Genomic DNA, 26,793 nt, shown 5'->3' with positions numbered 1-26,793 from the left:
TTGTCAGATCTGACAAAAATGTCAGAAACACCTGATTTGCTGCATGCTTGTTCAGGGTCTGTGGCTAAAAGTATTAGAGGCAGAGGATCAGCAGGACTGCCAGGCAACTGGTATTGCTTAAGAGGAAATCAATATGGCAGCCTCTATATACCTCTCACTACAGTTCTCCTTTAAACTCCATATTCAATTGAAAATACTGTAAAGATAATATATAAAATGCGGAGACTAAGGAATAGAATTGTTTTATGAAAAATATATGTCCAGTTAGAATTTGATTACAGAAGTACAGGGACAAAAAAACACCTTGTGGAATAGATCACAACTGCTTATGTTAACTGGCAACAGGTCAGTAACGTGACTAGGTATAAAACAAAAGTATACCAGAAAGGCTTAAAGGACAAACTGGGTGAGCAGGGACATGTATCTTTACTTACCTTGGGCTTTGTCCAGCCCCTAGGAGTTCTGGTGCCCTCACCGCAGCTCCAGTGTTCCCGTTGTCCCGCCCGTAAGGCTGGCCAAACAGTTGGCAGGTCGGTGCTTCTGTACATGCGTGGGCCCGCTCGCTAATGTGCCCACGTCACTGGGCATATACTGTGCCTGCTCATACTACTGTGCAGGCAAAGTACGAGCCTAGTGATGTGGGTGTGTTCGCAAGCGGGTGCGACTGGGCACATGCGCAGAAGTGCCGGCTAGCCATATGGGTGGCCAGCAGGGAACACCAGAGCTGGGGAGAGGGAACCAGAAGACTCATAGGGGCTGGAAGAATCCCCAGGTAAGTAAAGATACATTTCCCTGCTTACCTCGTTTGTTCTTTAAACTTGGTACGCATTTTCAATTATGATTGGCCAATCACTAACCAGTGCACTAACAAAATCCTTTAAAAGTAACATTCCTCAACATCAATCAGTAATCAACATGGCCACATTTACTATGAGGCACTGTAGGCACATAGCTACAGGCGCCTGATGATGGAAAGGCAGATCCTCCCCTCCCTGAGTGCCTCCCTCCCTCCTTCCCTATGCAGAGTCCTGATGAGTGTGTGAATGGGAGGTTACTCATCCTGCTCTCTGCATTCCACTGACGAGATCACCCTTCAGTCAGGGGCACTCACAGCTACTTAATATTGAGGTTGCCTTGCAGAGAAGAGAACCTATCAACTTACCCGGTGTTTGAACTTGTTCTCCTTCTGCCCAGCAGTTTTGTTCAGATCTATGAAGTAGTGAGTTACTCTCCTGGCATCGTATGGAGGCATCTCCCAGGTCACCCGGAAGGAATCACATGTTATGTCACTAAGCTGGATACCATGCGGAGCAGTAAGAGGGGGATCCATGACCTGGGCAGGAAGACAGTGGACAGTGAAAAATGAGTGGAGGGCATATTTTATTAACCATTTCAAGATTCTGCAATTTGAACCTCCTGAATGACAAGACCTGGCTCTGGAGATCTGACAGATATCCAATAAGGCTATGCTCACATTATAAATCGCAAGCGCTGAGCGTTTTTGTGCATGATTTTTTTTTAAGTGATTCTCTGCATTCTCTGAGTGTTGGGCGATTTTGTGTAAGCGCTTTTGTCTGCGCTTTTGATGAGCGATTGAGATCAGGAAGTGAACTCTTTGACCCGGAAACAAATAAATACAATGTATTTATTCTTAAAAGCGATCAGGAAATCACTATACAAAGCGCTTTTTCAAACGCTTAGCGATTTAGCTATTCCTTCCATTGAGCCAAAGCGCTCAGAAAATGGTACAGGCATCGCTTTTGGAAGCGGATCGTAATCGAACTGCTCATATGTGAACACTCTCATAGGGGATCATTACACAAGCTCTTGTAGGGCAATTTCCAAAATCGCCAGCGCTTAAAAAAAAAATACACAAACGCTCATAGTGTGAACAAAGCCCTAACTTCACTTGTAACTTGCAGTCTGCTTATTCAATTTGGAAGTTACATTTTTGCCATTTAGGACACTGAACACAATACAACAGAGGCGCTGCACCTATCTGCACAACCTCGGAGTTACTCCTGCTCTTGTATTTGCCTGAGGAAGCAGGCTTGGGACCCGCGAAACGCGTTGCATAATTTTATGTGGAGTACTGATTATAAAATATATATTTTTCTGGATACCATATGTGGTGGCTGTGTCATATATATTGGGGAGATGGATCCACCCCGGTCCCACAATTTATTTGGTTTTAATATACTACTAATTTTTATTCTGCTGGCGCCTCTGTAACTACTACAATACAACAGAGTTTTGGAAAACACAACTATGACTGGCAATTTCACAAATACATTTCACAATGTATATCAGGAAGAGGAAAGATTTTACAGCGGGCGAACACTGACTAAATCATTTATACATGAATATTGTAAACAAATAAGCAATTTTATTCATTATATTATTTTCACTACAGTTCCTCTTTAAAGTGGATCCGAGATGAAAAACTAACTATAACAAGTAACTTGTCTATATATCTTATAAAAAGTTTAGATGGTTTACACAGCAAATCTAGCTGCAAACAGCTTTAATAGAATATGATTATTTCTTCCCATGATACAATGACAGCAGCCATGTTGTTTGTAAACATTACACAGAAGCAGGCTTATCTGTATCTTGAGCAAAAAAACCTAATCCCCCTCCTCCTCCTTCCCTCTGCCTCTGAAATCTCTGGCTAGTAATACCTCCCCCTCCTCCTGCCCAGACTGAACTCCCATGAGCCCTTGCTACTGTCCCCGCGTTAGGAGTGTCCGTATTGGGAACACTATTTAAATGAAACCATGGATACCACTCGGTAAGCTAGCCCCTGATGACGCCATAGCGAAACCGGTCGGGCCTGGGCCTACGAGTGGTTGGTGTAGGAACGGCACCTTACAATATTTGAAACGCGCTTTTTACAGTGAGGGTCCCTTTCAAAAGGACCCGGATGTGAGTACCTTTTTATGATGTTTTATGATGGTTTGAGCGAATAAACAGCTGATAATTTTAAAAAAACGGAGTGCACTTAGATCTGTTTTATGGTTTATACTGAGGACAACTTTGATGGTGTATGAAGAGAGAACAGGACCAGCTCTGATGGAGAAGTAGTGATCGCTGGCTGATTATCATAGACGTGTAGACCTTATAACTTGGGTCTTTCATCCGCTTGGTAAGCCTGCACTTTGAAGGGTGTGGTGGTGGATTGAAATATTGATGCCCATCAGAGCTGAAGTATTTGGAAAAGGACTGTTTAGGAAGTCTATCTGAGGACTTTTTGCTTCCGGCAGCTTTTTGGAGCATCTTTTAGTCTTTTGCGCAGATATATTTATGCATAACTGTCTGAAAGTGCCTTGGCTCTCTGAAAACCTGTGGGCGTGGCTTGTTTAGTTTATAGAGAATTAGAGTATTAAAACAAAAAATTATTTGACTTGAGGAATGCCCTATAAACAATAGGAAAGGAACACAATTATGCCATGAGTAAAAGTTCATCTTGGATCCACTTTAAATTTGCCCGCAAGTCAGAATATTTTATATCCCAGTGACCATCACTTCCGATGAAGGACCTAACAATATCCTTACCACAATCATAAATATAGTACACAGTGTGGCCACTTTGGTCAGATGCAGATAATATGCCAGAACTAGGGATGATCAAAAAATGCAAATATTTCCATGTTCGTGCAGATTTATGCAATTTTTTATGCAAATATATGCAGCTTGAAAATGGACCAATCACTTTAAAAACTTAGGTTGGACTGGATTGGTCCATTTTTAAGCTGCATATATTTTCATAAAAATATATGCAATATTTGCTTCCCTTCCTACATTGAATGGTAAAGTTATATTGCTGGAGAAAAAAACTTCATCTCAGCATTTTTATATACACAAATTTAATATTCCATGCAGTAGTTTTAGAGAAATTCCCCTTTGGAAAAATCAGTCACATGACTCAGATCTGTGCACAACATACAGAGCTGCCAATTGAGTGGGAGTTTCTTTCTCTGCCAAAAGCCATCCCATTACCCCGCCCCCGGCGCCCACCCTCTCCCTCTCTATCTCCAGAGAGAAGATGGGCAGAGTCAGCTCTGTTATAGAAGGGGAGACAACGAGAGCCCAATATAGTGTAGTATGTACTGGAAATGTGGATGTGAGAGGGTAAATATAGTATTTATACTCACAAATGTATTTATTTATTGTATTTATAAAGCGCCAACATATTACGCAATTAAGGTTACTGTCCAGGTATGTAGGCAGGTGGGGAGTATTAGACCTGTCCCCACTCAGGATTAAGAAGTCGATCTCTGTAGATTGGAAGAAAAAGGTGATCACTTCCCCTCCACCAGGGGTGGATATGATGATTGTGCAGCTGTACAGAGGTGCCAGTAGAGTAAAAAAAGGTAAAATCTTTAAAAAGAGGGGGTGGCGGAGGACTTACCTCTTCAAAGTAGACACAAGTTACTTGTTGATTTTTTTTTTCAACAAAACAATTTATTTACTGTACTACGTTTCGCAGGCATATCCCCTTCATCAGGCTATAACAACAAGTATACACAGGCATGGGCAAACTCAGCCCTCCAGCTGTTACGGAACTATAAGCCCCACAATGCATTCGCCTTTATGAGTCATGACTGTGGCTGTCAGACTCCTGCAATGCATTGTGGGACTTGTAGTTCCTTAACAGCTGGAGGGCCAAGTTTGCCCATGCCTGGTATACACTCATACAGGTCTATCAGTATTCTTTGCGCCTCTGCCTCGACAGAAGCGCTAAGCTGACTGATAGACCTGTATGAGTGTATACTCCTTGTTTTAACCTGATAAAGTGGGATATGCCCGTGAAACGCTTTGCATTTGCCTGAAGTATGTAAATAAATTGTTTTGTTGAAAAAAAATCAACAAGTAACTTGTGTCTACTTTGAGGATGTAAGTCCACCGCTACCTCTTCTTTTTAAAGTTTTTACCTTCTTTTACACTACTGGTGCGTCTGTACAGCTGCACAATGAAGAGTCAGCTCTGTGTTCACAATACCTGTATGAAGCTGGGTCATGCCAATAAAGCTATCTTTGATTTGATTTGATAATTTTGCATGAACCTGGAAATATTTGCATCTCAATGATCATCCCTAGCCAGAATATTTTGGCCTGTAGAAGTCGAGGACATTTCTCACGATGAACATTGCATAATATGAGTGGTGTAGCGCTTGTGTTCCTCAATGCGCTGATATGGATTTCTTTGCATTCTTATACGTGTTGGTATGTGTTGTGCGTCTGTTGCTATGAGTCTGTTGCTATGCATTTTTATTGTGCTTTAATGGAAGGAAGTTTCAGAACTACCTATTAGCATACAAAGCTGGTAAATATCATTTGGTTGTTATCTGTAATTCATCATAAGCACATGTGCTAGAACTGACATGAACTGACACAAATGCAGAGCCTACACATCACCATAGGAACGTATAGTGTATCTATTATGTGTGCACTGTCCACAAAGATGTATGCAGCAGTGTGAACTACTACAATGCACAGGTGGAAACAGTCCTATAGAAGGGATTAGGATGCTCTGTACAGTGTAATGTGTGAAAATGGAGTGCAACACACGTAGGGCTTGATTCACTATAACAAATAGCATGCCTTATCAGAGTTAACATGCCTTATCACTGTTGGCATCCCTTATCAGAGTAGTATGACGAGCGATACGAACTTATGCCTGCTAATTGGCAATGAAGAGAGCTCCACTCGTCCTGCCCTGAGCCCCTGCGGGTCCAATCACTTTGAAGGACATTATCCTCGCACTTTGAATGGCCCAATAGGCTGCCTGTCACTTGACAGGAAACTTGACAGGTAGCCTATTGGGCCAATAAGTTTGTAGCGCTCGCCATGCTACTCTGATAAGGCACACTAACTCTGATAAGGCATGCTAACTCTGATAAGGCATGCTATTTGTTATAGTAAATCAACCCCATAGTGCGGATGGGCCCTAAAATCAAGCAAAAACAGGAGCAATGAACAAACTCCATGCAAATAAAAAATTTGGGGACATGAGCCAAGCTGATCCCACCACAGCAACACATATAACACACTTTACATACACCATACAGCCCACTCTAAGTAGGAATGCTCTGATCTTAAAGGGAACCTACAGTGAAAAGTATATGGAGGCAGCCATATTTATTTCCTTTTAAACCATACCAGTTTACTGGCAGCCCTGCTGATCTATTTGGCTGAAGTAGTGTCCGAATAACACCAGTAACAAGCATGCAGATAATCTTGTCAGATTTGACAGAAATGTCAGAAACGCCTGATATGCTCCATGCTTGTTCAGGGTCTATGGCTAAAAATACAGCAGTATGCTGGGAATACACAATGCATTTTTTTGGTCGATTTACCATTCGATCGTGTTTCGATTCGTTTTTCTGCTCGATTTCCCACTCGATTCTCTTATATTTTCTTATCATTTTCCATTCACTTCTATCAGAAATCGAGCAGTAAAACAATCGAAAAGAAATCGGACATGTCGGAAATTATCGAATCTATCTGCCTAAAAAAACGCATGGTGTATTCCCAGCATTAGAGGCAGAGGATAGCCAGGCAACTGGTATTGTTTAAAAGGAAATATATATGGCAGCCTCCATTTCACTCTCACTTCAGGTGTCGTTTAAGCATTCAATCTTGCATCTCTAGATATTTAGGGGTTTTCACCTCTCTTATAGGACATTTAGGGTTTCCCATCTGTAAACTTAATCCTCCCAGTTGGAGTACCCCAAGGCTCAGTGCATGGTCCTCCTCTCTATACTAGGACCTCATTAAGGCCCCGTTCACACTTGCGTTTTGGCAAGTAAACGGACCGGATCCTGACCTGATCAGAACCGTACGGTTCCGATCCGGATCCGATCCGTTTGTATCAGGCATGCATCAGGCTGCCATCCGGATCCGTGGGCAAAAAATAGTGAAATATAAATAAAAAAATGTTGGGGTCAGCAGAAGGTGCACCTGGTGCACATGTACAATCAGGTTCCTCCGCTGTAGGCCTCACCTCCACCTCCGAAATTCTACCAAACAGCTCCAGCACGTCTGTCACTGCTGCTCCACTCCAGACATGCTTGGCCCATGTGTCCCCATCCGAAAAGGCCGCTTGGATACGCATAGGAAGTGGGGTAGAACGTCAGGTTTTTGTAGGCAGTGTGTTCTGTGCCTTCCGTTTCCCATTGGTTTCTGTGTTCCTGATGGTGCTGTCAGGCTCAGGTCAGGCTCCGGTCTGGGTGCGTGGGCCGGAGATCCGGACCCAAAAAATAGCGCATGTTGGAAAAGAGTCCGGATCCGGTCCGGCTCCGCACTGTACGGAACGTACGTATGTGAACGTCTGCATAGCCTTTGCATTGCTATGCGGAACGTACGTTCCGTTTGTACAGTATGCGGTCCGGATCAGATCCGGAAAATCCGGATAGCGAACGCTAATGTGAACCGGGCCTAATTCTTTTAGCTTAAGGTATCATTTTTATTATACCAAAATCTACCTTTTTGCTCCTGATCTTCCATCTTATGATGTGTCCTTGACTGCCTTTAGGCCTCTTTCACAGTGCGACGTTAAAGTTGCACGTTATAAAATATATATAAATATATATATATAAAATATTAGAACGCAGAGTAACGCACAGCAATACTAAGTCTGTGCAACATTCACAGTGCACACGTTGCGTTAGTGTGTAATGTGTAGCGTTATTAAAAAATGCTGCATGCTGTGCGTTTAGCAATGAATCTGCTGCGTTACTTGTGTTGCACATGCTCACTAATGTTTTTTTCCTTTTTAAAATGTTCCGCATGCGCCGTTTTCGTTCCATAGTAAATACATCTTCTAACGTGCGACTTTAACTTCGCACTGTGAAAGTGTATATGCATTGCGTTAGGGCCGCATTGTGCGACCTTAACGTCACATCAAACACAACATCCTACTGTGAAAGTAGCCTTATACAACCTCCTCATTTATGTACGCCAGCGTAATGTGGACTGAAACTGAAACTGTCATTTTTTTACTTTTTTCAATCTTTTGCCCATCCTGAAAATAACATTGAGTTTCAGTGACACACCAATGACTCCCATAACTTCACATTCACTACCTAAAAACATTTGATTAAGCTCTCTCTTTCAGACTTCACATTCATTACCGGAATACACTAACCGCCTACCATTGACTTATAAAAACTTTATTTCCTTACACGGAACAGGATCCTAAAAATGCTTGTGCAATGCCCTCATCATATCCTTATATCCTGTAACTCCTTTTTCTGCAGCCTTCATATGATCTGATTGGCTCCCCTCCAATCCATCCTAAAAACACTGCTGTGTGACTTGTCCACCTTTCTTTCCAAGCTTCTGTTTTCTTCTCTGGCTCCCAAACGCTTTGAAAGTAACTCAAGCTTCCAGCTCTCCACAATGCAGCCCCTTCCAGAACTGCTAAGCTAACCCTGAGATACCATACAAAATGTAATTTCTGCTCTAGAAATTAACTTACCCCATCCTACACTCTTTATCAACTCCTACCAAACCCTCAGGCTGGGTGCTTTCACGGCTGTGCGTAAAAGTGGCGTTTTCTGTCTTTTTAAGAAAAAAAAATTTAGTATGCGTTTTTAGTGCGTTTTTGTTTTATCCCCGCATATGCGTTTTTCTAGCGTCTTGCGTGCTTTTTCGGTTTGCATATACAAAACGCATATGGGTTTTGTATGCATTTTCCATGCGTTTTTCTACTGCGTTTTATGCAAATCACTAGGAAGACAACAGGAAGCAGAAATACATCAGAAAACAATAAAAAAAATGCATATAAAAATGCATGAAAAACATTACATTGCATTACCATTGACTTTCCTTATGTGCGTTTTTGATAATTATGCAACGAAACCAGCGTTTTTAAAAACGCATATTTCAAAACGCATACAAAATGCATATGCGTTTTTGATGCGGCCCATTGACTACCATTGCAGGTAAAAACGCTGCGTTTTCCGCAAAGCTATCGTTTCTGCTAAGTGTGTTCCTAGCCTCATTCAGGACCTTTCAAGAGCTTCGCCTCTCTGCTGGAACTCTTTTCCACTCAGCACTCACCATCTCCCCCCCCCAAAAAAAAAGACTATGTAAAAACAATGTGGCTCCTATTGAGTATACTTTTAGACAGTGTATAATTTCTATTAAATAATACACTGTTTTTATATACACAATTTTTATATTTCATGCAGTACTAGAGAAATTCCCTATACTGGAAAAAAATCAGTCACATGACTCAGATCTGTGCACAACATACAGAGCTGCCAACTGAGTGGGAGTTTCTTTCTCTGCCAAAAGCCATCCCCTTATCCCGCCCCCGGGGCCCACCCTCTCCCTCTGCTATCTCTAGATAGGTGGGCAGAGTCAGCTCTGTGTTTCCAGGAAGAGACCACTCATCATCTAGCATTCATCTGCTTACCAAAAGTGCAATTCTGGCTTCTTAAAAATAAAGGTAATCAGCTCCACAATAACAAGATATAATATCCATGATGAACCTCTTAAAACTGCAAAGTGGAATATGTAAACCATGCTTCTATGTCCCTGTATGCCATGTTTATCTCCAGAACGACTTGTTTATAGTGCACCTATCCATTTACAGGGCCATTTAATGTAATTTGCAGATCGCTGTTTCAGGCGGTTCAGCCTGTTCAGGATTCATCAGTGCAATGCATTTAATTTTATAGTTAAACTTATAACACTATTACCTTGCAAGTCCTACTGAAAAGCCATATCAATACATATCAAAACGTTGCAAGGATGAAGGCCAAAATAGCCTGTAACAGTTACCAGCAAGTTGCACTATATGGCTCTGTAAGATCAACATGCTTTATGATTTTGTGAGCATAAAGGAATGATTTTCATGTCTGCACGCTGCCCTGAAAAGATGCATCATGAGCATTAAAGTGAAACCGAGGTGAGAGTTATATGGAGGCTGCCATATTTATTTCCTTAACGACCAGGGGTGTTTTGCCTGATCTGTGCTGCGTGGACTCTCCAGCCCGCAGCACAGATCAGGATTATGCCAGGGCGATCAGACTTACCCCCTTTTTTCCCCACTAGGGGGATGTCCTGCTGGGGGGGTCTGATCGCCGCCGGCTTGCTGCGCTTTGCGGGGGGGGCTCTTCAAAGCCCCCCTCCGCAAAGTTTTCGGAGCTCTCTTCCTTCCCGTCCCTCCCTCTCCCTCCATGGGCTGCGCAGGACGGATATCCGTCCTGCGCATTGTAGGATAGGCCACAGCCTATCATATGCCGGCGATCCCTGGCCAATCAGAGGCCGGGGATCGCCGATCTGCCTTACGGCGCTGCGGCGAAAGCGGCCGTTTCCATGGTAAACTACTTAAGACCTGCCGACGCCTATGGGCGTTAGGCGGTCGTTAAGTGGTTGCAATACCAGTTGCCTGGCTATCCTGCTGATCCTCTGCCTCTAATACTTTCAGCCATAGACCCAGAACAAGCATGCAGCAGATCAGAGGTTTCTGACTTTATCGTCACATCTGACAAGATTAGCTGCATGCTTGTTTCTGGTGTAACGGGTACTACTGCAGTCAAATCAATCAGCAGGGCAGCCAGGTAACTAGTATTGTTTAACCACTCTCCACTCCGCCCTGTAAACAGCCTGACAGCCGTGATTGGAGCTGATTGTAGGGGGCCAGCTTCACAGAGCCAACAAAAGCTGCTAATTTTCCAACTTACAGAGGAACTTTAACACAGGATTGAACTTCATTACAATCAGTAGCCACAGTAGGGGGGGGGGGTTGATATTGTGGTGAAACCCCTTCCACAGTGTGATGTTATTGTCACGATTTCGCGGAAGCCATGGCAAAAGCAATTGCGGCAGGCGCATGTAAATGCTTAATTCATTAGCCTGCTTGTAGACAATGAGTGTTTGTTTGTACTCACTGAGAGAAGCCATTTACCCAAAAACCAGACCATCCACACAGGAAAAAAGGTTATCTATCGGGGAGGGGGGGGGGGGGGGGGCAATAAAGCTCTCCAGTAAGTTTCCCCATCCTAGTTTTAAGGATAAGGAGATGCATGGAGGAGAACAGACCCCCTCATACACTCATTAGGACCCATTCACATTCCTGCACGTTGCCTGCTGAGAGTTAAGGGGCCCATACACCTAACGATTTTCCCACCGATATACAGCAGATTTGATCACTGTGATCCAATCTGCTGTGAAATCGTTGTACAAATGCTGACAGAACAATCGATTTCCGTCCGAAATCAATCGTTCCCGTTGATTGGTCCGTGCGAAAGATTACGCTCGATCGCCAGCGGGTCGGGAGTGCGTCGATAGCGGCGTTCGAATGCCCGACAAACCACACTAGCTGCAATACATTACCTCCTCTGCCGATGCGTATCTCCTCTGTCCCCGCTGCTCCTTCTCCTGCTGGGTTCTGGCTGGCTACTTACTTCCTGTCCCGACAGGAAGTTTAAACAGTAGAGTGCCCTCTACTGTTTAAACTTCCCCGGACAGAAAGAAGTGAAGCCAGCTGGGGCCCAGCAGGAGAAGGAGCAGCGGGGACAGAGGGGGACTCACGCCGGCCGGCAGGGGGTGGCGGCAGCTCCACAGATAGTGATCGGTTTCATGCTGAAATCGATTCACAATCTGTTTGCAGTAAAGGCAGCTATACGATGCCTCTCTGATCAGATTCGATCAGAGAGGGATCCATCTGTTGGTCGATCTGATGGCAAATCGACCAGTGTATTGCCACCTTTAGGGAGCATGACTTTTAATTCCCCTTGATATGAAAGAATAAGTCATTCAGACATTTTATTAAATTAATCAGTTTCCGTCGATGCTAGCCATTTCAAAATTAGCAGACAATTATTAGAAATGATTTGTGTGTGGTGGAACCACTCAGCATGTGCCTACCACCCTCCAAAAGCAAGCAACAGTGTGATCTGCCTTGGGATACCCCAAGATGCACATGTTTGGTATCTGTGTAACACAGAGAACGCTAGAAGCGTGCCCATGTCACTCGCTGCAGGTTTTGGTCGGCTGTCGCCGAATTATGACCATTCCAGTTATTGCACATTCTTTCTGCTTGTCATGACAAAGGGCAGGAGAAGGCATACAACACTCATCTCCTTTTACAATTCCGCCCTCTGATAGAGGAAGAGTTAAAACAACACTGCTGGACACAGGAGAGAGTCTTTTGTCCAGCCATCCATACCATCAAAAGATTGGCCTTACATTCTATCAAAGGACTTATATCCATTCCACAGAACTTTCCAGAATTGGACTTCATATCTTCTGTTGGACTTATTATCGCACAGAATGCGGTAACTTGACAAACTGCTCAGACTGTAATCAGCTATTATTTTCATATTGAACCCTTATTATTTCTGTATCGATTTGTTTCTATTGCTATATTTAGTTCTGCATTATTTATTTAAATAAACGATTAAAAATCGTTCGTCTAAGTGCTGTTCTGAAAAATTTCTGGAAAAAGAATTCACATCTTCAAAGAGAGACACGTTACCATAACAGTGTTAATATTAATATTGTTATTTTTTCTATCTCTAGAAAGGTTGTCAAATTAACCCTTTTTCCTACAGGATTTAGCTAGAGTTAGACTTAGCGCATTTGCACGCTTTATTGCGGATTGGTGGCAGCGACCTGGCCTCTATATGAGAGGCCAGGTTGTATTGAATGTATATACAATCGAAATTGGACTGTGTGTGGACTCACCAACCAATCCAAAAGGTTACTTTGCCTGCAGTGCTGACTGCCTTCAGGATTCCCTCAGGGTCTGAGGCTTCATGGGTAATGCAGCAAAGGGAACAGGAATTGGTGGGTGACTGCGCATACGTCACAGTCATGACCAAGGTCCTAACAGTTTACTGTCTGTGAACCTCTTGCATTGTGGGAAAATAATGGCTTTATAAGGAACCTGCCTTTCTCTGCTGGTAATTCCGCCGAGACCCGGGCAGAATCCGCTGCTTCCGGGTCTCAGTGTTTGTTCCCTGCTGATGACACTGTCACTAGTGTACAGGCCGCACATTCTGATAGGCGGAGGGCGTGGCCCAGTACGCCCTCCGCAAAGGTAAACAATAGTCCGCTGACTGCGGTCAGCTGACAGAGCGGTGTTAGCTGACATTACAGCCTGACACCTAGGTAGGGCCTTGCTGTGTGATTGGATGTGTGGAGTGTGGCCGGCCACTGATTGGATGAAGAGTTGTATTTGAACCTGCAGAGTGCTCCCAGTTATCGCCCGTGATAAGCATAGCTTTGGCTAGTTGCTGGGTGCGCACTCACTTGTAAAGATTGCTGGATATTGACCTTGGCTTGTATTTGACTATCCCTGTCTGTTGTGATTAACCTTTGCTTATTTCCTGGATATCCTTGTCTGCTGCCTGGACCGACCTTTGCCTGTTTACTAAATACTCATTGCTTGCTGCCTGGACCAACCCTTGCCTGTTTACTGGAAACTCTTGTCTGCCGCCTGGACCGACCATTGTCTGTTTACTGGATACTTCTTGCATGCTACCTGGACTGGACGCAGTGGCGTAGCAATAGAGGTTGCAGAGGTATGGACCACAGCGGGGCCCTTGGGCTAGAGAGGCCCCAAGGGGCCCTTCCTAAACCACAGTATTAACTATTTATTGGTCCTGTGGTGGTAACAATCACTTCTATAGGTGCTTTGAATAGTAGTGATCATTAACAAACTGTTTCCCCTCTTGCTCCTCTGACACTGTGGCTGTCCTTGGCAGTTTTTTTTGCGTCGTATCAAGTGTTATGTATAGAGTGCTTGCAGGGGCATAGCAATAGGGGGTGCACAGGTTGAGACAGCATCAGGGCCCTTGGGCCAGAGGGGCCCTCCCTCAACTACAGTATTAGCTCTCTATTGGTCCTGTGCTCATAATAATCACTTTTATGGATACTTTGAATAGTGGTAATCATTCACAAGCTGTTCCCCATCCCCTTCTTGCACCTCTGACACTGTAGTTGCTATTGGAAGGGTTTAGTGTGCCACATAAATTGTTATGTATAGAGTACTTAGGGGGCCCCAATGTAAAACTTGCATCGGGGCCCACAGCTCCTTAGCTACGCCACTGACTGGACGATAAGTATACTCATACTAATCCCTATCAGTACTTGAACAACTTTGCATGCAGTTTTATATGAACTACAGTATATCACATACTGCCTGGAGCATCCATTGTTTGTTGAACAATCTTGCATGAACTGTGTCATACCTGGATTACCTATTGCCTGAAATCTTGCATCTGGACTTGCTTGATCCCTCCTCTGATATCCGGAAATCTGCACTCGTCATCTCTGCTACTACTGACAAATGACGCTGACAGCCTCATCCCTCTGAATCAAAGTAATAACCCTGTGTGATCCTGATGTATTGAACTGTTACTAGCCTTATTAAGATTCTAACAGGTTATTCCTCTCTACTACAGTCTGTGTACCTTGCACGTTAAGACCTGGGGTAACTGTAGTCAGGATACAAATAACTTGTCCTGTTCACGCGGGGGCTTGTCTGTAGGTGAAGACATGGGTCGGGCTCAGAGCTGCGGTAATGGATTGGGGCATAGAGACTGATTGGGGACATAACCTGCCAAGCCTTACAGGCTTTTTTCAACTGCTGAGCAAGCAGCATCTCCCCCTGTGCATAGAACTCTCAGAAATGAACATTCCACACAGATCACTGGACTGGCCTAAATACAGTAGATATAGCTGTTAGGAAATGACAGTGAAGGAGACAGGGCCCATCCAAAGGGCAGTGAGTGCTCCTATGAAGGCAATATAGTATTACCTCCTGCCTGTCAGGTAGCTGTTCTGTTATTGTCTGTTGATCTGCTCAGCCCTCCGTAGCTCTACAGTCTGTAGGAGGATGCCATGCACTAATCTCTCTATCTCTGCTTACAAGCCGCCTACACAAGTAAAACGCAGCTGGCCCAGATCCTACAGGCCCTACTTTCCTATCATTGCCTCCCCGACACATCTGTACACCTGTGCCCCACACCAGGCTCCAATCCACCTGCTATTATTCCACGGCATTATCCCTCAGCCCTACAGTACACCATCATAATGGCTGCAGATTGCTCAGGGCATAATCCCAAATCCTCACAGTGCACCATGCCAGAAAGATGGATTATATCTGTGCAAAGCATCCCTGCTGGGGGCCTGCCAAGTCAGGCATTGTGAATCTGCAGGCTCCGGCTTTAGATATACAGGTTCAAGCCCGGGTGACAGGCAGGCTCTGCTGAGATCTGTAGTGGTTGGAAGGTGCTAGTTACATGGCATGACTGCATCCATCTCCTCCGGAGCTGACAAATCACTTCAGTAAGTGCGTCATTCGCTGTGCGGAACAATGCATACTTTACAGACTATTCCAAATCAGTCATCTTGTATAACAGTTCTAGGAATGCCAGGATGGTGCCTGAGCAGAACATTGCTTTCCTTGCCAAGCACAGATTCAAGCAGTCTCAGATCACACTGAAGATGACACACTTGACAAAATACCAAGTGACATTGCCGTCCGATCTCAACTCTCTAGAACCGAGGGGAAACAAAAGAAGCATTCCAACATGTGTGCAGTATTCTAGAGGGTCAATTATGAAGGTGCAAGACAGGAAATAGTGTTAAAGGGAACATAAAGCAAGAGCTATATGGAGGCTGCCATATTTATTTCCTTTTAAAGTGGACCTGAACTCTTGTACAGGACAGAAGGAAAACATAGAGAAGTGCACCCTTAGGTATTCAGAGAGGTTAGCCTGTCTAATTCCCCCTCATCTGTGACTAATCACCACCATAATTTAATCTCTCAGCTGTGTCAGCTCAGGAACATCCTCTGCCACAGCAGAGCAGCTAATTTGTAAACACAGGATGCTTCCATGAAAGCAGGAAGTAGACACAGTGCAGATTTATTAGCATGTGTATCAGCTGTAACAAAGAAACATTTTTCTTTATGCTGTTGCGTATCTTTTAGAGCAGAGAGGAAGTTCTGAGTTCAGGTCCTATTTAATATGAACAATACCAATTGCTCGGCTGTCCTGGCTTCAGTAATGCAGCTAATCTTGTCAGAAATGTAATCTGCATGTCTGCTCAGGGTCTATGGCTAAAAGTATTAGAGGCAGAGGATCAGCAGTCCTGCCAGGCAACTGGTATTGCTTAAAAGAAAATAAATATGGCAGCCTCCATATACCTCTCACTTCAGGTTCCATTTAATGCCCATAGCAACCAATTAGGTCTCCAATCTAGCTTGCTGTGGCATGCCAAAAAAAAAGAAATATACAGTATATATACTAAATGACACCATAAAACACAAATGAACCTGCATGCATATGCTCATGAGCGAAGTGCTGTAACCCAGTACTACAGTCAGATCTGGGAGAACTTATAATTTGTGATAACTTGCTAAGGATGAGTTTCCACTGACTTTTTTACACGCCTGGAAAACCAAATATGACTGATTGCCAGCTGGCTATGAGTGGCCATGAGGCTGTTGAGCTAGGCACTTAGCTTTCATACCCGTACCTTCTCAGTGAGGAAGGTAACTATGAAAAATGATGGTAATACCCTTCACACATGTGCAGCTGAAATCAGTTGCCACAATTCTGGTCAGTGTTCTCCCCAGGCTCTTTTAGCCGGGTGCTCCACCCGGCTAATTTTGGTGAGCACCCGGCTGTCATCAGCTAACCTCCTCATCCGCTTCCTGTGCTGTAAGCAGAGATGCACAGAGAAGCACCGCCCCTGCATTCCCCGTCACGGCCACCCGGCTACTTTTTCATGCCACCCGGATGGAAAAAAATTCTGGGGAGAACACTGCGGGGCAATAGTGAAGCAGGCCATTTAAGCACCAGTGGCGGTCCGGTAAAATGAGTGCCACATAGACTGCAAGCAGCGCCCAATACATTTTTTTTTAGCTGTGAAGGTGGTGCGGATATTGGTGGATATTGCAGCAGGGTAGGGGGGTTGACTAGGCATCGATAGTGAGAGTAGAGTTAGGTTTAGTGATAGTAAAATACTGGTAAAAATGACCGATATTCTACTTTATCATATTACCCAATGCCCAATAGTAGAACATTGGTAATTTTAATAATATTCTCCTAGCGGCCATCTCCAGTGCCCAAATTACCCCGGCGTCTTTTTGATATGTATGCAGCAATAAATGCTGTGTCTTTTTGAACACCCTGAACTTCACGGACCTCCACCAGCATGCATGTGGACAGGGTAAGCTACTTGACATACTATCAACAGTGGACTGTGTGTACAGCGATAAACCGCCTGCTGTTAAATGCCCACAAAACCATTTATATAAATGGCAAAAGCCTTAAAGGGGAACTGAAGAGAGAGGTATATGGAGGCTGCCATGTTTATTTCCTTTTAAGCAATACTAGATGCCTGGCAGCCCTGCTGATCCTCTGCCTCTAATACTATTAGCCACACACCCTGAACAAGCATGCAGCAGATCAGGTGTTTCAGACTTTAAAGTCAGATCTGACAAAATTAGCTGCATGCTTGTTTCTGGTGTTATTCAGACACTACTGCAGAGAAATAGACCAGCAGGGCTGCCAGGCAACTGGTATTGATTCAAAGGAAATAAATATGGCAGCCTCCATATACCTCTCTCTTCAGTTCCCCTTTAAGCCTCCTACAGCAGATAAATACAGGTGTTACCCAAAGCTGCTAAGTAGAATCCGACTTTATATTTTCATTCCAGCATTAAAAAAAAAACAAAACATGCCTTCCTTGTTGATCAGGGCAACCCCCAACAGTTCCTGTTTTCAACTTTCGTTTTCAAAACATTTTATCGTGGTATAGTCACAGATGTTTGTGAAGTTAATCACCGTTGACATTACATATTGGTACATCTCTCAAGACCACATTTTTCAAACAATAACTCTTGGCACTATGTTTGGACATTAGGTATCCATATACAGTACATTCTTGTATAATAGGTAGATGACAAATCGTGTTTTAGATATTGTGTAGCTGCAGCATAGGCCAAGAATAGACAAAACAAAATCAAAAAGAAAAAGTAAAATTCAAGATTAACAGGTTAACATTCACCAGTTTGACTTTCAACTGATAAACCCAAACAGAACACTGATGAGAGCTGACTCTTGGTCAGTTTCTATTGTAAAACACCATTTTAAATACCCGTCCTCCTTTGTTGTTAGGCAGGTAGCCACACTGCAGACAGATTATTGCACACACCTTTCGGAACACAGGATAAAAAGTTCAGATCTGAGGTGCAGCCATCCCAAAACATGACAGAATATCGCTTGCTTAGCAGAGCGTGCAAATCCTACAAGGCTGGCAGCTCCATCTCTGGTACATGAGAAAGTTCATGCTGTGACACAGAAACACAAGACAAACAGGCATGGTGATACAGGCAGGTGGATAGGTGACATACCTGCAGAGGGAAGCTTTGATACCACACAGAAGAATGAGAGAGCGAAGGAATGAGAAGAGAGACGGAGAGAAAGGGGGAGAGGGAAAGAGAGTGCGCACGAGAGAGAGGAGAAAATAGTGAGTAGGAGGGCAGCAGCAAAACATGAAGAGAGAGAGAAGGAGGTGAGAGAGAGAGAGAGGAGGAGATGACAGAATTAGACACAGAAAATAAAGAATAACAACAGGCCTATTAAATATGTCGATGCAAAGAGGAATGACTGTGGAAAACGATATCACTCATAGCAACTAGATCTACCTGACAGAAATAGAAACTTTTATTTCGCCAAGCAGGACTAGGTCATGCCCGGAATTGGGTTTGGCAAGTACAGGGCTAGTGTGGAACCGGACAATACAAATAAGAATACAAATACGGCAGTTTAAACAGAAACCAAGAAGTAAAAAATGATTGGTGGCCAGTTGCTATGGGTTACTGCGCCTTGCCTGCCTCAATCTCTTCAGCAGGGACAGCTTAATAATAATAAATATATATATATAGCCTGCTGACAATAAGATCCAGCATCAAAAGGGTTGCGTTCCATTCTGACGTAAGTGGCACATGATTGCACAAGGCTGTTATTAAGGGGGGGGGGTGATGGAGTGGGCAGCTTGGGGGTTAATGTAAATAACAGATACACCATCGGATGCTGACAAGTGGCGCTGGAACATTTCCAGTTTCAAAGGGAATAATTAATCGCGTTAAAGTTGCCAATAATAGGATGCCAACTGTAATCCGCACCGGGGCCTAGCAGCCAAATGCATTGTCACTTATAAGAATAAAGCCTTCAAATGAAAGGGAATGGTGACCACCTGCTGGGATTGGTACAACACTTCCATTATTTCTGCACATGATGGTAAATGGTGAGACAGAGTGCAGTTTGCAGTAAGGTTTAATTACTCCCCTCTGAGTCTTTATCATTAAAGGACAACCGAAGTGACATGTGACATGATGAGATGTATGAGCCGTGTATGTACAGTGCCAAGCACACAAATAACTAGGGTGTGTTTCTTTTTTCTTTCTCTCCCTAAAAGAGTTAAACATCAGGTATGTAAGTGGCAGTTCCTGTCAGGACTGTGTCAGACTACAGTGTGACCCTCACAGATAAGAAATGACAACTATAAAACACTTTCTGAGCAGGAAATGGCTCCTGAGAGCAGGGAAGAAATAAAAAGGGTCAATAATTCATAGATTTTAGCTCTAGCATACTTCATTGAAGGTGTCATTGAGCAGAGACAATGAAACAGTAACAACTAAAAAATTAGATTTAAATATAAAATAAAACTGTGAGATATCTAAAAACGTCATTTTTAGAAGACTGAGGATATATACAATTGTTTTTCTCAATAGTTTATTTTCACCTCGGATGTCCTTTAACCTCCCTGGCGGTAAGCCCGAGCTGAGCTCGGGCTATGCCGCCGGGAGGCACCGCTCAGGCCCCGCTGGGCCGATTTGCATAATTTTTTTATGTTAAACGCAGCTAGCACTTTGCTAGCTGCGTGTAACCTCCGATCGCCGCCGCTACCCGCCGCTATACCCGTCGCCGCAGCCGCCCCCCCCCCCCCCCCAGACCCCGTGCGCTGCCTGGCCAATCAGTGCCAGGCAGCGCTGTGGGGTGGATCGGATTCCCCTTTGACGTCACAACGTCGATGACGTCATCCCGCCCCGTCGCCATGGCGATGGGGGAAGCCCTCCAAGAGATCCCGTTCTTTGAACGGGATCTCTTGATCTCCGTTCGCCGAAGGCGATCGGAGGGGCCGGGGGGATGCCGCTCAGCAGCGGCTATCATGTAGTGAGACATTGTCTTGCTACATGAAAAAAAAAAATTAAAAAAAAAAAGGTATTTGCTGCCCCCTGGTGGATTTTAACAAACCGCCAGGGAGGTTAAGGGCCCGTTTTCACTCACTCTGAATACGCAGCGTATCCCGGCATCCAAGTCGCACGGGGAAACGCTGCCTATTGTGACACCAGCATGTCATGAGAATTGCATGCTGCTGCTATTCTGGAGGGCATGCAGCAGTTTTTGTAGCACGCATCTGAAATCCTGTAGTCGTGCATGTCACGCATATAGCGAACTGGCCGCTGCTTATGGCAGCAGCATGGGTGCCGCGTCCCTTTTGGAAATGGACGTGGCACCCAGTGGAAATGAGCCCTAACACTCTATGCTCAGCACCTCTGTGTTGACACAGCTTTCTATCAGACCTGTTTGAGTTTTATGCTCCTTTTCTATTGCCTGATGAAGTGGGTGATGCTCGCGAAACGCGTTGCACTTGCACTTTCTGGAGTATATAAATAAATCTTTGTTGTTTTGAATACACACAACACTCGTGTGTCTGCTTGGAGGAGGTAAGTCCACCATTGCCTCCTCTCATTTTAACATTTTTAGAATATTTTATCCTTTTAGTGCCTCTGTCTGCACATATAGTTCCTGAGTCCACCCTTGTTGGAGGAGTGTTGCACCTTACTTCCTATCTACAGAGTGCTTTCATAATCCTGAGTGGGGACAGGTCTAATCTCCTCACTTGCTGATATAGTGGTTACCTGGACGGTAACCCATGTTTGTGAGTATAAATACGTACTTACCTGTCATATCCACTTACCAGTACATACTACTCTATATTGGGCTATCGGTGTCTCCATTTTAAAGCCCTAACACTGTTGTCCTAACTGAGGTGAGAGGGATATGGAGGCTGCCATGTTCCCTTTTAAACAATACTAGTTGCCTGGCAGTCCTGCTAATCTTTCATGCATTAGTAGTGTCTGATTCATACGTAAGTTAAAGAAGCAACAGCCAAAGGTCCAAAATCTCACTTTTATTTAATCCTCAACATATGCAGTAAGACAGAAGTTGCATAGTGTATGGCATGACATGGCATGTTTTGTAGGATACTCTGCTTCGTCAGTATATTGTTTTTGCCTCCGACGAAGAAGGGTATCCTGCGAAACAGACTAATCGGCAGAAAGCAAACAGTTGTGGTCAATGGATCATATCAAAAATTGGTTACGGCTAGCATTTAGGTCCGGTGCTCAATTTATTTAACAACCTAGCAGGGCTGTGCAGTCTGTACAAAAATCATCTGACTCCGACTCCTCACTTTTTGAAACCACCAACTTCAACTCTAACTCCGACTCCAGGTACCTAAAATGGCTCCGACTCCTTAGTCTAATACTTACCAGGGTTGTGGATTTGAAACAAAAATCATCCAACTCCGACTCCTCAGTTTATGAAACCACCGACTCCGACTCCGGGTATCCAAAATTGTTCCAACTCCACAGCCCTGCAACCTAGTAGATGAAGTAGAAAATAATGTTGCTATTTTAGCAAATGATGCAAAGTTGTACAGAATTATGAACACACAGGAAGATAGTGACAGATTGCAGAAGGATCTGAATAGGATGGCTATATGGGTAGGTAAGTGGCAGATAAAATTCAATGTCGAAAAATGTAGTCATGCTTCTTGGTCGTACTAATAGTCTAGCACCATACATGATACAGATGGGGAGTTGGGGACATCGAACTTGGACAGGAACTTAGGAGTACTGGTTGACAACATAAATAAAATACAGTTAGACCCCCAGTATCTAGTACAGGCAGGGATTGTCTGATGTGAGATTCAGTATGTATACGTACTGGTTGTTTGACAATTATTAAAATAACTCTAATCTCCTCTTATGCAGGGCAGCGTGTAGCAGAAACAACGTACAAAATATCTGGGTGCCATTTTCTACACATCCTGCAGCTCCCAGCTGATTTGCTGCGTCCTCTGTGTATGACTCCCGAGGCATGCAAGTGACCAGATGTGGGTCAGGTGACATGATGGGAGCAAAACATGGACATGAAGTTAAGAAGGCGGCATTTTGAGATTTTGTGACTTGCTTCTGCTGCACACCGCTCTGAAAAACAGTAAGGCCAGGGGAGGACTGGCCAGGGGGGAAAGGGGGAGATTTCCCCCCAGGCTGCCTCTCATTTAATGATTTAGGGCTGTTGCAGGGCCTGATGCATTCAGGGTTTTTTTTATAAGGCAATGTGAACAACTAGGCTAGCTGGCTGAGGAAAATAAAAGCACAATTACAGAGCAATTAGAGGGCGGGCAAGCTAGTAAATATATACAGCATGATGCAGAGCAGAGGTTTGCCTGCAGGGTCTGTGGGTAAAAAAAATTGCCTGGTCTCTCACAATCATAGCTCCCAACTGTCCCTCTTTTGAAAGGACAGTCCCTCTTTGGACATAATTGTTTGTGTGTGTGTGTGGGGAGGGGGGGGGGGGCGGTGAGCCTTGGTGGGTAATTAAAGGAGAACTGTAGAGAGAGGTGTATGGAGGCTGCCATATTTATTTTCATTTAAGCTATACCAGTTACCTGGCTATACTACTGATCCTCTACCTCTAATACTTTTTAATACTTTCAGCCATAGACCCTAAACAAGCATGCAGCAGATCAGGTTTTTCTGACAATGTTGACAGATATGACAAGATTAGCTGCATGCTTGCCTCTGGTGTGATTCAGCCACTACTTCAGCGAAATAGTTCAGCAGGGCTGCCAGGCAACTGGTATTGCTTAAAAGGAAATAAATATGGCAGCCTCCATATACCTCTCTCACTACAGTTCTCCTTTAAGGTGGCCATACATCTGTCGACTGGGGAATCAACGAACTGTTTTGATAGTTATTATCGAATTGGATGAAAATCGGTGCTGCCACAAGCATGCCCAATTGACAATTTGACTAATGTCAGGCAGAAATTGGTAGAATCTGAGATGCTAGGAAATCTCAGGCCGATGTGGTTGATTGGGTGTGCAGCGCTAACGGCGTGCGCGATAATCACAAAAGACGGACATAATGGAAAGTCCTGGCTGTCATCCTTCCAAATGTATTATGTGACCCCTGATGCCTGTGCATTTATACTTTCACGCAGCGCTGTCCTACAAGCATTCTTGCTGTATTTCTGCATTGGCTCCACATGTGACTACCGGCATATAGCAAGTGGGGAGCATGTGTGACATCATTTAGGCTGAGGCTGCCATGAAAATGGGCCTCTAGTTTGTGGTTTCCCCCCAGGCCAAAAGGTCCCAGTCCTCCCCTGAGTAAGGCCTTGTTCATACTTCTAAGTGCAGATGGTCATGCTATCAGATTGCAACGCCAGTGATCGCACGCCATCCGCGCTGCTGATCCCATTCATGGGTCAGCTCTGTGCTTTGCCAAAAAATGCATGCAGCAGTATAACGCATCGCAGTGCTGCGCAGCGCACGCAGTCTGGAAATCAGACAGTGCAGTCTTTGCACTTCTGATGTTCCTGCGTTTTGCACACCATGTGTTGCCGAAATGCGCACAGCAATGCGTATAATGTGAACAAGGCATAAAGATCTGCCCCCATTCTCCCCCCTCAGGCATGCGGGTTGGTTGAGACTGCCGGATGCCTGAGTTATGCATAGCAGGAGTATTACTGTAAAAACTTGGGATGCCAGCATACCTTTTGCTACCGAACAGCAGTTTTCAACAAAAAACAAAACAGTCCAAGTATATTGTGTCACTAAGGCCTCCTTTCTTTTGGGAGACTGAACTGTGTGCTTGTCGGTCTGTTCAGCCTCCTGGCTGTTTGGCAGGATCGCCTTTTGGCTGCAATTTTATGAAGCCAAATGGCATTTGTAACCCCACAAGTGATCTCATGATATCACCACTAGGATCACTGGAGTGAGTCCATTCATTATCAGTACGAGCCATTTCGGTGCAAATACGGCTCACCCTGCTCCTGCACAAACTCCAGGCCCATGCTTATTACTATTTCCCATTCCATGTTGTAGCAACTCAGAAGGACAGCATTGTTTTTAACTAACTGGTGCGGTGCCTGGCTCAAACTCCAGGCGCCCAAATCAGGCATGCAGCCCTGGTGTCGAAATTAGCTGCCTTGCAGTGGAGTTGCCTCAGTAGCTTAAAGTACCACTGAATCGGAGGGGAAAAAAATGAATCCCATGGTACATTACCTCCTCGTGAGAGTCCAGATGCTGCTTGTTGTCCAAATATTCAACGGGATCCTTCAGTCGAATACTTTTCTAGAAGTTCCCCCAAGCAGCGCAGAATGATTCTGAATGGCACAGGTAGTTTCCAAACTGCACATGGACAGCAACAGGAAGTGCTTGTCCACAAGTGCTCTCTATCGTTGCACATTTACAGTTCGAAACTTATGCATGTGCAGTAGTGATAATCGTAATGAGCAAAATTACGATTTGGCTAAATTTCGCTTACATTTTCGCAATTCCGCCTATACGTAATTACGATTTGCAAGCTAAATTGATTTCATTGTCATTCATAATTTCGCATAAAAAATTTGCGTAATTGTGTGCTGACATTGGAGGTTAAAGTGAACCTCCGGACTAAAAATCGACTCGGCAGCACTGAAAAGGCTTGGTGTTTCTTTAACAGTTTCACAGCATCAGAACTTTGTTTCTCTTATACAAGCCTCATTTTTAGCTGCACAAAAGAAAACTGCTCGGGCTTTTTTTCCCTGATGCTGTGCAAAGCACGATGGGATTTCTGATTTTGTTGTTCTGTTTTGGTGCAATTTTTTTTTTCTTTTCATTTTGAATTTGACATTTGAAGCCTAGCGTGTGCAGCTGGGAGGGGTTATCAGGACACAGGACAGTTGGAACTGTGTCTCCTGCTCCTTGTCACCTCCTTTCAACCAAAAAGATGGCTGCCCCCATGACAAAGATGGCAGCTCCCATGAATCACAAACATTTGTTCTTTTAAAACAGGGTGGGTAAGAGGTTATATTACCTATCTATTCTAATTAACATAACTAATGTAACTTGATGACAGTATGTTTGTGTAGGCTGAAGTTCCCCTTTAATTGCGAAGCCCCCATACATGCTACTGACACCAACATTGCTACCTATGTTAAAGGGAATAGTGGGTACAAGGGGAAAAAAATAATTTTCCAAAAAGACCATACAGTTTTGGAGAAAATCGATTTAAAAATGCAAAGAAAAAATGGTTTTTAATCTTGGAAAAATGACAGTTTAAAAACCATTTTTCTTTGCATTTTTAAAATCAATTTTCTCAAAAACTACAAGGTCTTTCTGAAAAATTCTTTTTTTGACTAGTACTAGTACAATATTCTCCTTAACGTATGTACCAATTTTGGTAGCAATAGCATGTATGGGGGCTATTAACTGCCAAAGTCGGCACAAAATTGCACAAAAATTTACGCTAAATTATTAAATACTACTATTATATACAAAATTAATTACGATTTTCCCTGAAAGTTCGCATAATGATGCGAAAATGTGAATTTCGATGCGGCCCATCACAGATGTGCAGTCCAGAATTGCTCAAAGCCTCTTGGAAGAACTTTCAGAAGGTTTGGGAGGCAAGAGGACTGAGGATGGAGCATGGAAAGGACCATGAGGACTACTAGCAGAATCTGGATGGCACTACCGCAGTCTAATTGAGGGTATCCAGCGAGAAACCTCATAGACCAAGTGCTGCTCCCTGTAATTTGGTCGCGTCCACTAATTTGTAAGACATAGGGGACCCAGCGAGAAACACTAAAATTGCACACCAGAGCCTCGCCTGTGCCCTTCGGCCACTTGCTTTGTGTACCACCTCCACTCCGGTAACATTACTAAACCTATTCTGTAAGTGACATGGTAGTCTTTCCTGTTGGGTCACCTATTTCTTTCAAATTAGCGGTTGCGACCAAATTGCCACAAGCGGCCATGAGTCCCTTCAACTAGACTAGCGCCATATTAATACTCACAAGGCGTTAATCCAGCCCACTATGATGGGCTTTATTTAGTAATTTTTTTTTTGTTTTTTTACACGATTCAGGGGTATATTAAAGGACAACTGAAGAGAGGGGTATGTGGAGGCTGCCATGTTTATTTCCTTTTAAGCAATATCATTCGCTTGGCTATCCTGCTGACCCTCAGCCTCTAATACTTTCAGCCATAGACCCTGAACAAGCATGCAGCAGATCAGGTGTTTCTGACATTATTGTCAGATCTGACTAATTAGCTGCATGCTTGTTCCTGGTATTCAGACAATTCTGCAGCCAAACAGACCAGCAGGGCTGCCAGGCAACTGGTATTGTTTAAAAGGAAATAACCATGGCAGCCTCCACAGTCTTCCCAATTCGGTTGCCCTTTAAGCCCAGAATATACAAAAGTAGTCAAACGTGTTGGTACCCTCCACAAAAAAAAACAACAACATTGAAACGGACACAAGATTTTGGCACCCATCAGACTTTTGAAGACAACATTTCCCCTGCGCGGGCACGATGAGGAGATCACGTCAGGGCTTCTGAAAAATAGGAGGCGTCCGAGTCATACATTCACCCCTGTGCTGTGCTGCCCCTCCGTCTCCACAGCCAACAGCCAGGTT

General features: G+C 44.1%; 1 protein-coding gene across 4 annotated transcripts in view; it reads right to left on the bottom strand.

Annotated features, from left to right (window-relative positions):
- Positions 1-26,771, bottom strand: part of PHYHIP (phytanoyl-CoA 2-hydroxylase interacting protein) — a 36,232-nt gene extending 9,461 nt beyond the window's left edge. Inside the window, exons 1-2 of one of the 4 annotated variants that reach the window (XM_068272307.1) lie at positions 26,633-26,771; positions 1,163-1,333 (exon numbers count right to left, since the gene is read on the bottom strand). In XM_068272307.1, coding sequence (XP_068128408.1) covers positions 1,163-1,330 — 168 coding nt within the window. In that variant the 5' untranslated portion in view covers positions 1,331-1,333; positions 26,633-26,771. Of the gene's footprint in view, positions 1-1,162; positions 1,334-18,185; positions 18,317-18,384; positions 18,472-26,632 lie in introns of those variants that run through there. The other 3 variants (XM_068272309.1, XM_068272306.1, XM_068272308.1) reach the window with 3 other exon arrangements.
- Between the last annotated feature and the right edge of the window lie 22 nt (positions 26,772-26,793).

Source organism: Hyperolius riggenbachi, chromosome 3 (assembly GCF_040937935.1).
Source record: "Hyperolius riggenbachi isolate aHypRig1 chromosome 3, aHypRig1.pri, whole genome shotgun sequence".
In the NCBI taxonomy this organism is placed as follows: Eukaryota; Metazoa; Chordata; class Amphibia; order Anura; family Hyperoliidae; genus Hyperolius; species Hyperolius riggenbachi.
Note: the sequence above shows the minus strand (reverse complement) of the source record. Positions and strands in the feature narration are given on the sequence as shown.